Source organism: Culicoides brevitarsis, chromosome 3 (genome assembly GCF_036172545.1).
Source record: "Culicoides brevitarsis isolate CSIRO-B50_1 chromosome 3, AGI_CSIRO_Cbre_v1, whole genome shotgun sequence".
In the NCBI taxonomy this organism is placed as follows: domain Eukaryota; kingdom Metazoa; phylum Arthropoda; class Insecta; order Diptera; family Ceratopogonidae; genus Culicoides; species Culicoides brevitarsis.
Window position 1 is genome coordinate 14,898,173 of NC_087087.1, and position 12,019 is coordinate 14,910,191.

Consider the following 12,019-nt stretch of genomic DNA (forward strand, 5'->3'; position numbering starts at 1 on the left):
TTATGATTTTCAATTTAAATTTTACGAAATTATTTTAAAAGTTATTCGAAATTATTTAAGAAATTATTTAAAATTATTTTAAAAATATTCGAAATTATTTTAGAGAATATTCGAAATTATTTCAAAAATTATTCGAAATTATTTTAGAAATTATTCAAAATTATTTTAGAGAATATTCGAAATTATTTTAAAAATTATTCGAAATTATTTCAAAAATTATTCGAAATTATTTTAGAAATTATTCAAAATTATTTTAGAGAATATTCGAAATTATTTTAGAAATTATTCAAAATTATTTTAAAAATATTCGAAATTATTTTAGAAATTATTCGAAATTATTTTGAAAATTATTTGAAATTATTTTAGAAATTATTCTAATTTATTTTAAAAATTATTCGAAATTATTTTATGTTCCATTAATTATTAGCATTTTTTGAATTTGTAACGGAATTTTTTCCATAAGAATTATCCACATTACGGTATTCGAAATTATTTTTAAAATTATTCGAAATTATTTTAAAATTTATTCGAAATTATTTTTAAAATTATTTTATTTTAAAATTATTCGAAATTATTTTTAAAATTATTCGAAATTATTTTAGAAATTATTCGAAATTATTTTAGAAATTATTCGAAATTATTTTAAAAATTATTCGAAATTATTTTAGAAATTATTCGAAATTATTTTAAAAATTATTCAAAATTATTTTAAAAATTATTCGAAATTATTTTAAAAATTATTCGAAATTATTTTAAAAATTATTCGAAATTATTTTAGAAATTATTCAAAATTATTTTAGAAATTATTCGAAATTATTTTAGAAATTATTCGAAATTATTTTAGAAATTATTCGAAATTATTTTAGAAATTATTCGAAATTATTTTAAAAATTATTCGAAATTATTTAAAAAATTATTCGAAATTATTTTAGAAATTATTTTAGAAATTATTCGAAATTATTTTAAAAATATTCGAAATTATTTCAAAAATTATTAAAAATTATTTTAAAAATTATTCGAAATTATTTTATTTTATTTTAAAAATTATTATTCGAAATTATTTTTATTCGAAATTTTTATTCGAAATTATTTTAGAAATTATTCAAAATTATTTTAGAAATTATTCAAAATTATTTTAGAAATTATTCGAAATTATTTTAGAAATTATTCGAAATTTATTTAGAAATCACTCGAAATTTTTATGAATTTCGAGTTTTCTTCGAATTTTTAAATTTTAACTTTTTAAAGAATTTTTTAATTAAACTGTAATGAATTTTAAGGTACTTAGCAATAATTCAAATCCATAACCGTATTTTTTCTTCGAAATGCGGTAAGAAAATTCATTTTTTATAGTTTTGAACTAATTTATTCATGAATTTTATATAACAAAATTACGTATGTATTAAAAATATGTATCTTAAGTCTAGTTTTGATTCAATTTTTATCTTAAAATCTAAAATTTAAAGTAGTTTCACATACTTTCTTAAGAAATCTTCAATAAAAATGCATGAGTACTTAATCATAAAAGTTAAAAAAATATAAAAATAACTGAAACGGAGGACAAATACTATCAAAAAATGTCAAAAAGTTCAATTCTATGGTGGGTTGAGGGCCTTTTTTGTTCGTTTCGTCAACTATTTCTGTGGAATTCATGGAAAAAACTGATAATTTTTCACGTTAAATGATTAAAAGTACACTTAAAACTACTTCTTATTGCATAAAATTGTGCGACTCCGGCTCGTATTGCTGCTGCTGTTGCTGCATTTGCATCAACTGTTCCATCATTTCCTTGTCGCGCAACAAATTTTTGCGGCACTTGAGGAAATGTTGACTGCTGATGCTGTCATTGGACTCCACAGCCATCACGCTGTGAATGTCGGCGGCACTTTGAAGAACTCTGAGAAGGGCGTCGTGATTGGCGACGTTGAGCGTGAAGGAAATTGTGTCGGGCGTGGGCTCCTCGGGCATTTGAGCAAAGTTGTTGGGAGTTTGAGATGGCGTCGGGAACTCTTGCTTGATTTCCACGGTCTTTTTGATGATTTTGCAAGGGCGTTTTCCGTTGCCCGGAGTGAGTTCTGAGAGATTTTGGGAGAAAAATGTTGAAAAAGAGCGGAAATTGATAAAAAATTGGGAAAACTTACGATTATCTGCACGACGTTTGGGTTGAGCAATTCCATTTCGTTGCTGTTCGACACTTTCTTCTTCCTTTTGCTTGTCGCGTTTTGGGCAGGAGCAAACTTTGAAGTACATGAGACGTTTTCCAACGATCTCGCGACTAAAAAAAATTAAAAATTAGAAAATTTCTTTAAAATTTTCATTTAAAAAAATATTTTTTGAGTACAAATTTGATAATTTTATTTTTTTTGAAGAAATTTTTATGAAAATTTCAGGATTTAAAATTGATTTTTTTTTAATTTATCGAAATTGACAAATTTATTTCGAACTTTTTGTCAAAAAATTTTTTTCAAAATAAAAGGGGCACCAAATTTATTTTCGTTGTTTTTAAAATTTATTTTTTTTTCAAGAAATTTTTTTTTTCTTCGATTTAAAATTTTCAGAGTCAAATTTTCAAAAAAAAAAATAAAAAAATTCAAAAAAAAAAATTTTCAAAAGTCATCTTCGGAATAAAAATGCAAAAACTAAAAAAAATTAATTAAATAAAATATTCAAAAAATTAAAGAAAAATAATTTTTTTCAAATTTCCATATTTTTTTAAAAACTTAAATTTTGAATTTTCATCAAATTTAGCTAAAATTTATTTTTTTTTCATAAATTCGAATGAAATTTTAATTTTTTCTTCGAAGTTTTACTGAAATTTAATCTTTTACATTTGAATTTGTCCAAATTTTGAATAAAAAAAAAATGAAAAATAAAAAAATTAAATAAAATAATTAAAATTTTTGACTTAAATTCAAAATTTTCTAAAAACTTTGATCAAAATTCGAAATTTTTTTTTAAATTTTAATGAGATTAATTTTTTTTTCTATAAAATTTGAATGAAATTCGAAGAAAATTTAAGTTTTTTAAATGAAAAAAAATTAAAATTTTAACTAAAACTCAAAATTTCGATAAATTTCTTAAAAAATCATCGAAAAACTCCTCACCGTTCAGTTTCAAGTACAAAAATTAAGGCAGTAGCACGGCGATTGATGCCCGAGGGACACGAGTTCTGACAATAAAACTCCAACGTGACATTTTCCAACACTTCTGGCGCCTTCGAGCACAGCGGCATCACAACGCACAACCGTTTCCCGTAATCCGTCTCTGTCGGCTCCCCCTCAAACTTGGCAGTATTATTCTTACAAGCCAAAATATGATTGTCTGTGGCACTCGAGTGATGTTTGCAGCGATTCACAGGCACATGATGATCCTCGGGCTCCGTAAAAACCGGAATGACACGCAAATACAAGTTGCCCGGAGTCGGATTCAGCTCCGGATTTTGATAATTTACCGTAATTGTGAAGGGACTGTTCATCTTGATGAAGACTTTTTTCAAGGCAGCCGAATACTTTGAACGAAAATTCGTGAAAAAAGCTGAAAATCTTCGAAAAAATCAACTTACGACCCAGCTGGACTTCCCGGAAGACTCGCCCGGAAGCGTAACCTCGAATCTGTGGGCACTTTCGACTTCATCCAGGGTCGGCGGCTTATCGAGATGACTCAAATCGACAGCTTGCTGGTCAAAAGTCGCATCCAAATGGTTGAAATATTGATCGAGATCCGATGGCGGAAGCGAACTAAAGTCCTCGATTGGCAAATTGTTGTCGACCATTTTGTTGAAAATCCTGCGAATGGCGAAATGCATGACGCAATTTTAGTTTTTTGGCGGAAAAAGTTAAAAATTTACGGAGATTTTACACAAAAAGACGTTTGGCGTCGCAAAAAAGGTCATTAAACCCAAAAAAATGGGAATTACTCAATGTTTACTGTTAAATAATGCACACTAATTACGGATTCAAGGTCAAGCAACAAGTGCTCATGACATTTTTTGTATGAAATTTCCCGATTTTTATCAAAATCCTTCACAGAAAGTGGCTTTAAAGCACAATTTCAGTGAAAAATCTGCCAAAAAAACATCAAGAAACGCTCAAACTCACCCAAAATCCAAACAAAGGACAACACAAGCCGGAGTTTGTTGGTTATCGTAACTAAAAAATACGAAAATTGCACACTTTTAATATTTTTTTCTATAAATTTTCTAAAATCCGCTAAGCTGGAAGATATTTTTCGCCCCTTAAACGAAGGCTCGGCACTAAAAACGCTAAAAAACACAATTAAAAGGACGAAAAAGGAACAAAAACAGGTCGCCCGTCGATTCGGATTGAATTTCTGTTGACAGTTGTTGACATCTCGTCAATTCGAATGATCGGAATTTTCATTCCGAATACTTTAAACGTCATTTTTGGTCGATTTCAGTCAATTCCAGTCGATTTCAGGCCACGTCAATATCGAACCGCATCACTTTTTACGAAATTTCTTGCTAAAATGCTTCAAAAAATCGCTAAAATCGCCGTTTTCTTGGCAATTGTTGGATGCACAAGTGCCGCCGTTTGCACCGGACCCACAGTGAAGAGCACTTCATTCACAACCACCGACGGGAAAATTGTGAGGTAATTTTTTTTGCCATCATCATCAATAATTTTTTGATAATTTCCCATTTTTACCTGCAGCCAAATCGCTTTTATCGCGGAATTCACGCTGAAATGCTCGAATAACGCCGAGAAAGTTGCTCTCTTTGCCGAAGTCGATGGAAAAATCTCGCCCGTGAGTCGTGTCGGTGACAACCAATATCAAGTAAGTGTCTCGTTGCCTCTTAATTGCACGTCGCAAGTCTTATCAGATCAAAAAATTTACAGATTAGCTGGAGTGAAGACCTCAAAAAGGCGTCGAGTGGCGATCATCAAGTGAATTTGTATGACGAGGAAGGTTACGCTGCCTATCGCAAGGCTCAACGGTCTGGCGAAAGCACCGCAAACGTCAAGCCATTGACGAAATTGAGCGTTTATCATCCGGGAACCTACAAGGGAGCATGGATCAAGTCGGAACTCTTGGCTACGATTCTCATTAGCGGCGCTGCGTACTTGGCTTTCTCGACGCGCAACAAGTTGATCAACTAAAAGGAGGCTTAATGGGACGGCGCGCTGGCATACATGTTTTATAAATGTGGGTGCGTGGCGTGTGTTGTGATCATGAGATTCGGAAATTTGTAATAAATTAAAGTTTTTAATTGAAAAAAAAAATTTTTTTTGAACTAAGTAAGGAGATTTTTATCAGTTTTTTAAGGATTTTATGTGATTTTTGATTAAGATTTAAAATTTTTTATTTAAATTTCACTGAAAATATTCTTAAAGTTACAAAATTTCTTTGAAATTTGACCAAAATTAAACTTTTCTCTCAAATTTTACTGAAACTAAAAATTTTTCTTTGAAATTTTACTGAAATTCAAAATTTTTCTTTGAAATTTTACTGAAATTCAAAATTTTTCTTTGAAATTTTATTGAAACTTAAAATTTTTCTTTGAAATTTTATTTGAAACTAAAAATTTTTCTTTGAAATTTTATTGAAACTGAAACTTAAAACTTTTCTTTGAAATTTTATTGAAACTCAAAATTTTACTTTGAAATTTTATTGAAACCAAAAATTTTACTTTGAAATTTTATTGAAACCAAAAATTTTTCTTTGAAATTTTATTGAAACTAAGTTTTAAGTTTCTTTGAAATTTTTTTGAAACTAAAAATTTTTCTTTGAAATTTTATTGAAATTTAAAATTTTCTTTGAAATTTTTTTGAAACTCAAAATTTTTCTTTGAAATTTTATTGAAACTCAAAATTTTTCTTTGAAATTTTATTGAAACTAAAAATTTTTCTTTGAAATTTTATTGAAACTAAAAATTTTTCTTTGAAATTTTATTGAAACTAAAAATTTTTCTTTGAAATTTTATTGAAACTAAAAATTTTTCTTTGAAATTTTATTTGAAACTCAAAATTTTTCTTTGAAATTTTATTGAAACTAAAAATTTTTCTTTGAAATTTTATTGAAATTCAAAATTTTTCTTTGAAACTTTTTTGAAACTCAAAATTTTTCTTTGAAATTTTAATGAAATTTAAAATTTTCTTTGAAATTTTACTGAAATTCAAAAATTTTTTTAAAATTTTATTGAAACTCAAATTTTTTTTGAAACTCAAAAATTTTTTGAAACTCAAAAATTTTTCTTTGAAATTTTATTGAAATTTCAAAATTTTTCTTTGAAATTTAATTGAAATTAAAAATTTTCTCTGTGAAATTTTATTAAATTAAAAAAAAATCTTTGAAATTTTTCTGAAGCTCAAAATTTTTCTTCAAAATTCAAATTTTTTTCTTTAAAATTGGAATGTAAATTTTGACTGAATCTCAAATTATTTTCTTAAAAAATTGACAAAATTTAAAAAAAAAATCTTAATTTAATTAAAATTTAAGTTTTTTTCATAAATTTTGATCTTCAAATCTAAATTTTGCATCAAAATCGACTCCTTTAACAAACTTTTCATTCAATTGAACTTTTTCACTCCATCCTCCGACGTACAATTTTTGACATCAAACGTCATCGCAACAAATTTAATAAACAAAAACATCGTGACTCTCGTGCTTTTGTTAATTTTCTTCAAATTTCATCATGTTTTAAGCTTCCAAAAGTCTCATTTTCACTTAAAAATTAAAAATTCGAGCAACTTTAACCCAAAATTACTGAAATTAAGAGGTGACATCGTCGATAAAATCAAAAAATCGTAAAAAATGTAAACAAATCTCCGTAAAAAATCTTCAATTCTAACATTTTTCTCTCTCAATTGCAGTTTTACAGATCACTTAGCAGCTATTTCACCATCACGAGAGCAGTTTAAGCCAACGACGAGAGAGAGAAACCACTTAAAACCAGTACATGACTTAATATCGGCTGCACACTTAACAGTTGGAACGGAATATTTCAGTCGAAGAAGAGACGGAAAAGAAGAAAGATGGTAAAAATTGTGTTACCACAGGTGTTACGTACAAAAAGAACTTGACTTTCTCCCTTCTTCGTGTGTCTTTTGTTGAATTTTTTGTTAATTTTTTGTTAAAATTTAATTTTTTAAGAATATTTTTGACGCGAATCTCGAATTTTTATCTCAGTAAGTGTCGCAAAAATCTCTAAAAATCCAATTTTTAAAGAATGTCATTGAAAAAAATCTTTTAATCGATGAAACAAATATTTGGATAACGTAATTTATGTGACGTGTTGTGGAATTCCATTCAAAGAAGACAAGTTTCTAACAAAAAAAATCACTTTTTTCAGGGTGTCGTCAGTATGTTTGCTCGCGTAACGTTCTATCCGACGTTGTTCTATAACATTTTCATGGAACGCGTTTCGGCAAGGCGATGGTACGATCGGATTGACGACAACATGATACTCGGCGCCCTGCCGTTTAGGACAATGAGTGAAGAGGTGAGTGCTTTTTAGGGGATTTCTTATAAGAATTTTACTTTTTTAGTTGGTTTTGTGCCGTTAAGCAAAGAATTTTTGAGTTTTATGAAGACTTTTGGACTTTTGAAATAGATTTCAAGTAAAAAATTACGAATTTTATGGTTTTTCTTTAAAAAATCGAAGAGAAAAAGTCACAAAAAGACAAGAATTTTCATTTTAAAAATAATTTTTGGTCAATTTTTAAGAACTTTTTTGACAAAAATTGAAATCGAAGTATCACAAAGGCTAAATTTAAGTGTTATCAGGCAAGAAAAATTAGTTTTTAAGATAATTTTGGTTCAAAATTAATTTTTTTAAGCCATTTGAGCATAACTTCTCAAGATCTTTTCGATTTTTAAGCGAATTTTAATTCTTTTCCTCTGAGAAGATGATTAAAAATCAAGTTTTAGTGTCATCAAAATGACTTTATTATTAAATTTTAAGATTTTTCAACTATTAAAAAGTCTTCTCAGAGCTTAAAATATTGAATTTCTAAAATTTAAAAACAAAACTGAATAAAATACCTCTTTGAGTATCAAAATTCTTAAAATTTTCACTAAAAATCAAAATTTTTTGACCAAATCTTTTAAAAATTCAAATTTTTTAAACGTTTTTAACTAAAAATCTCTTTTCAGCTCGTGAAAAAAGAAAACATCAAAGCGGTTGTCTCCATGAACGAAGATTACGAACTGTGGTTCTCCAATAATGCCGAGCGCTGGGCGCAACACAACGTCAAATTCCTCCAACTAGCTACCACAGACATCTTCGAGTCACCAGATCAGGGAAAACTCCGAAAGGGGGTCGAATTCATCAATCGCTTCTTACCCGAAGGACAAAAAATCAAAGGTATTCCTTGCGATTTTACAGACGAAGCGGGAACTGTTTATGTTCATTGCAAAGCAGGACGTACCAGGAGTGCGACATTGGTTGGATGTTACCTCATGATGGTAAGAAATTTTAATTTAATTTAAAAAAAATAAAATAAATTTGACTAAATTAATTTTATAAAAATTTAAATTAAATAAATTTAATTAAAATTTTAATTAAAAACAAATTAAAAAAATATAAATTTAATTGATTTTTTTTTAAATTTAAATTGAATTAGTCAAAATAAATTTAATATAAATTTTTGTTTAAATTTATTTTATTTTAATTAAATTATTTTTTTTTGAAATTGAATTAAAATTAACTGTAATAAAAATTTAATTAAATTAATTTTATTTAAATTAATTTAGAATTAATTTTTAAAAAATAACTAAATATATTTAATTTATTTTAAATTGAAATAAATTAATTTATTTATTTAATTAATTTAAAAAATTAATTTAAATAAATTAAATAAAAAATTATTAAATTAAAATTTAAATAAATTAATTAATTTTAAAAAATTATTATTAAAAAAATTAAAATAATTTTTAAATCATTTTTTATACAATGAAAATTTAATAAAAATTAATTTTTTAAAAAATAATTTAATTTAAATTTTTAATTAATTTTTTCATTTTTTTTTTTTAGAAAAATGGATGGACCCCCGAACAAGCAGTAGCTCATATGAAGGATTGTCGTCCCCATATTTTACTTCACAACAAACAATGGGAAGCGCTGAGGATCTTCCACACAGATAACGTTGGAAAAAGCAACTTAGACAGTAATAATAGTCGGGCAAAGGGCAGCTAACAAAAGAATTTTGTTTAATTTTAAATAGTTTTGTTCTTTTTTTTTTGTGAATAATAAATCTTACATGACGCGAGTTGACCTTTTTACCTTCATCAGATCATTTTTTTTCGAAATTTTGAATAAATTACAATTTTTGTGTCGTAGAAAAATGTCGCGATTTAATCTATTTCTTGCCCTCGATGGCCCAAACCTTCTTGACGGTAGCAACAATTCCGATGTCGTTGTAGATGAAATTCAACAAGCCAGCCAAAAGTCCCGCACTGAACATGTAAGTCGCAATAATGGCAGCTTTTGCGATAAATCTCCCGAAAACGACGGCACGAACGTAATCGCAAACGATCGCTTCCCAGCCCCAATGTGTGTGTGCCACTGCCATCGTGGCGAAAAGTGCTTCGGTAGCCTTGCCCGGCATCACTGCCATCAATGGAATGCATCCCAACAAAATGCCGATTGCCACGACTTTCTCAACTTTCCACAAAGTCACGTGACTGTGACCCGCAGCGGCGCCCGACGATTGACGCACGACTTGTTGTTGCACCGCGGAACGTGCGACGGGCATCGTTTGTCGCAACATTTGCACGGGAGCGACCATCAAGGATTTTTGCAAAGCCGGGCGAACCGCAAATGTCGAGACTTTTGCCGCATTTCGCAACATCAACGACGGCAAAGCTGCGAAAAAATTATGAAAAAAGATTTTTATCTATTTTCGGAATTATATAATCTTGAACTTGATCGAAACGGAGGAATTATCATCAAACAAAAATTCGATTCGATGCATTTTCGATAAAATTTTTGGAAATTTTGACTTACCAGCATTTCTGCAGGTCGAACGCAACATCATTGCTAAAGCCATTTTGATTTTGGGCGGAAATTCAGGTAAATTTTCCAATAAATTGCAAAATTCACAAAAAATGAGAAAATTTTTTTTTCGATATCTCGTTCTGTCACACTTTTCGACGGGAAATGCAGGAAACTGTGGCGCTCGTGTCGAACAGCTGATAAATTGTGAAGAATTTGTGTGTCGCAAAAGTTGAAATTATTCACAAGGCGCATGCGAGATATTTTGTGAGATTTTTGTAATTAAAATTTAAAAAAAAAACAGAAAATTTCAAGATTTTTTTTTTTAAATAAATATTTTTTTTTATTTGACGGACAAAATTATTTTTTTCTTGTAGCGGAAAAAATTAATTTTTTCTATATTAAATATTAGGGCCACTCGACGATTTTTGAAAATTGAGCTAGATCACCATTCACCGGTTCAAATTTTAGGGTTCTGCATTAGAAACAACTTTTGTTTTGGACTTTTTCCAATTTTAGGCTTGAAATCGATCAAAAATTGACTTGCTGAGAAAAACTCGATTTTAAGTGAGCATGAGGTAAAATCGAGATAAATTTTATTTGATCGAAAATTGACCAAATATGAATGGAAATCATCTGCAGAATGACTTTTTATTCAATTTTAGGCTTGAAATTGATCAAAAATTTACTTGATGAGAAAAACTCGATTTTAAGTGAGCATGAGGTAAAATCGAGATAAATTTTATTTGCAATTTTAGGCTTAATGATTTTAAATATTTTGTTAAATTTTTTTTGACTTGAAAATTGAATTGAAATGATCAAAAATTGACTTGATAAAAAAAACTCGATTTTAAGTGAGCATGAAATATGAATTGACCAAAATCAAATCTGCAGAACGACTTTTTATTCAATTTAAGGCTTGAAATCGATAAAAAATTGACTTGCTGAGAAAAACTCGATTTTAAGTGAGCATGAGGTAAAATCGAGATAAATTTTATTTGTTCGAAAATTGACCAAATATGAATGGAAATCATCTTTAGAATGACTTTTTATTCAATTTTAGGCTTGAAATCGATCAAAAATTGACTTGCTGAGAAAAACTCGATTTTAAGTGAGCATGAGATAAAATCGAGATAAATTTTATTTGATTGAAAATTGACCAAATATGAATGGAAATCGTCTTTAGAATGACTTTTTATTCAATTTTAGGCTTGAAATCGATCAAAAATTTACTTGATGAGAAAAACTCGATTTTAAGTGAGCATGAGATAAAATCGAGATAAATTTTATTTGATCGAAAATTGACCAAATATGAATGGAAATCGTCTTTAGAATGACTTTTTATTCAATTTTAGGCTTGAAATCGATCAAAAATTGACTTGCTAAGAAAAACTCGATTTTAAGTGAGCATGAGGTAAAATCGAGATAAATTTTATTTGTTCGAAAATTGACAAGATATGAATGGAAATCATCTTTAGAATGACTTTTTATTCAATTTTAGGCTTGAAATCGATGAAAAATTGACTTGCTGAGAAAAACTCGATTTTAAGTGAGCATGAGATAAAATCGAGATAAATTTTATTTGTTCGAAAATTGACAAATATGAATGGAAATCATCTTTAGAATGACTTTTTATTCAATTTTAGGCTTGAAATCGATCAAAAATTGACTTGCTGAAAAAAACTCGATTTTAAGTGAGCATGAGATAAAATCGAGATAAATTTTATTTGATCGAAAATTGACCAAATATGAATGGAAATCATCTTTAGAATGACTTTTTGTTCAATTTTAGGCTTGAAATCGATCAAAAATTGACTTGCTGAGAAAAACTCGATTTTAAGTGAGCATGAGATAAAATCGAGATAAATTTTATTTGATCGAAAATTGACCAAATATGAATGGAAATCATCTTTAGAATGACTTTTTATTCAATTTTAGGCTTGAAATCGATCAAAAATTGACTTGCTGAGAAAAACTCGATTTTAAGTGAGCATGAGGTAAAATCGAGATAAATTTTATTTGATCGAAAATTGACCAAATATGAATGGAAATCGTCTTTAGAATGAC

At 27.9% G+C, this 12,019-nt stretch overlaps 5 protein-coding genes across 8 annotated transcripts in view; 2 read left to right on the top strand and 3 right to left on the bottom strand.

Moving 5' to 3' along the window:
• Positions 1-12,019, bottom strand: part of LOC134833726 (BAG domain-containing protein Samui) — a 161,206-nt gene that overhangs the window by 140,987 nt on the left and 8,200 nt on the right. The gene's annotated exons all lie outside the window — the stretch shown is intronic.
• Positions 1,367-4,329, bottom strand: LOC134833078 (tumor protein p73). Its single transcript, XM_063847258.1, has 5 exons — positions 4,098-4,329; positions 3,563-3,785; positions 3,105-3,508; positions 2,142-2,275; positions 1,367-2,075 (listed from the first exon to the last, which is right to left on the bottom strand). Exons 2-5 carry the CDS (start codon positions 3,770-3,772, stop codon positions 1,711-1,713), a joined length of 1,113 nt encoding a protein of 370 aa, XP_063703328.1. The 5' UTR covers positions 3,773-3,785; positions 4,098-4,329; the 3' UTR covers positions 1,367-1,710.
• LOC134833080 (translocon-associated protein subunit delta) lies at positions 4,401-5,255 on the top strand. The gene is made up of 3 exons (XM_063847263.1): positions 4,401-4,610; positions 4,671-4,794; positions 4,857-5,255. Exons 1-3 carry the CDS (start codon positions 4,486-4,488, stop codon positions 5,115-5,117), a joined length of 510 nt encoding a protein of 169 aa, XP_063703333.1. The 5' UTR covers positions 4,401-4,485; the 3' UTR covers positions 5,118-5,255.
• On the top strand, positions 6,599-9,222 carry LOC134834755 (phosphatidylglycerophosphatase and protein-tyrosine phosphatase 1). 3 transcript variants are annotated; one of them, XM_063849518.1, is made up of 5 exons: positions 6,599-6,773; positions 6,831-6,995; positions 7,310-7,459; positions 8,113-8,424; positions 8,993-9,222. In XM_063849518.1, exons 2-5 carry the CDS (start codon positions 6,993-6,995, stop codon positions 9,152-9,154), a joined length of 627 nt encoding a protein of 208 aa, XP_063705588.1. In that variant the 5' UTR covers positions 6,599-6,773; positions 6,831-6,992; the 3' UTR covers positions 9,155-9,222. The 3 variants fall into 3 exon arrangements, with proteins under 3 accessions (XP_063705588.1, XP_063705589.1, XP_063705590.1); XM_063849519.1 differs by having other exon boundaries at positions 6,602-6,736; XM_063849520.1 differs by lacking the exons at positions 6,599-6,773; positions 6,831-6,995 and adding an exon at positions 7,003-7,145.
• Positions 8,917-10,127, bottom strand: LOC134834756 (succinate dehydrogenase [ubiquinone] cytochrome b small subunit, mitochondrial). 2 transcript variants are annotated; one of them, XR_010162178.1, is made up of 3 exons: positions 9,965-10,127; positions 9,219-9,823; positions 8,917-9,150 (listed from the first exon to the last, which is right to left on the bottom strand). XR_010162178.1 is itself a non-coding variant. In XM_063849522.1 (2 exons), exons 1-2 carry the CDS (start codon positions 10,005-10,007, stop codon positions 9,318-9,320), a joined length of 549 nt encoding a protein of 182 aa, XP_063705592.1. In that variant the 5' UTR covers positions 10,008-10,127; the 3' UTR covers positions 9,166-9,317. The 2 variants fall into 2 exon arrangements, 1 of the variants encoding a protein (XP_063705592.1); XM_063849522.1 differs by lacking the exon at positions 8,917-9,150 and having other exon boundaries at positions 9,166-9,823.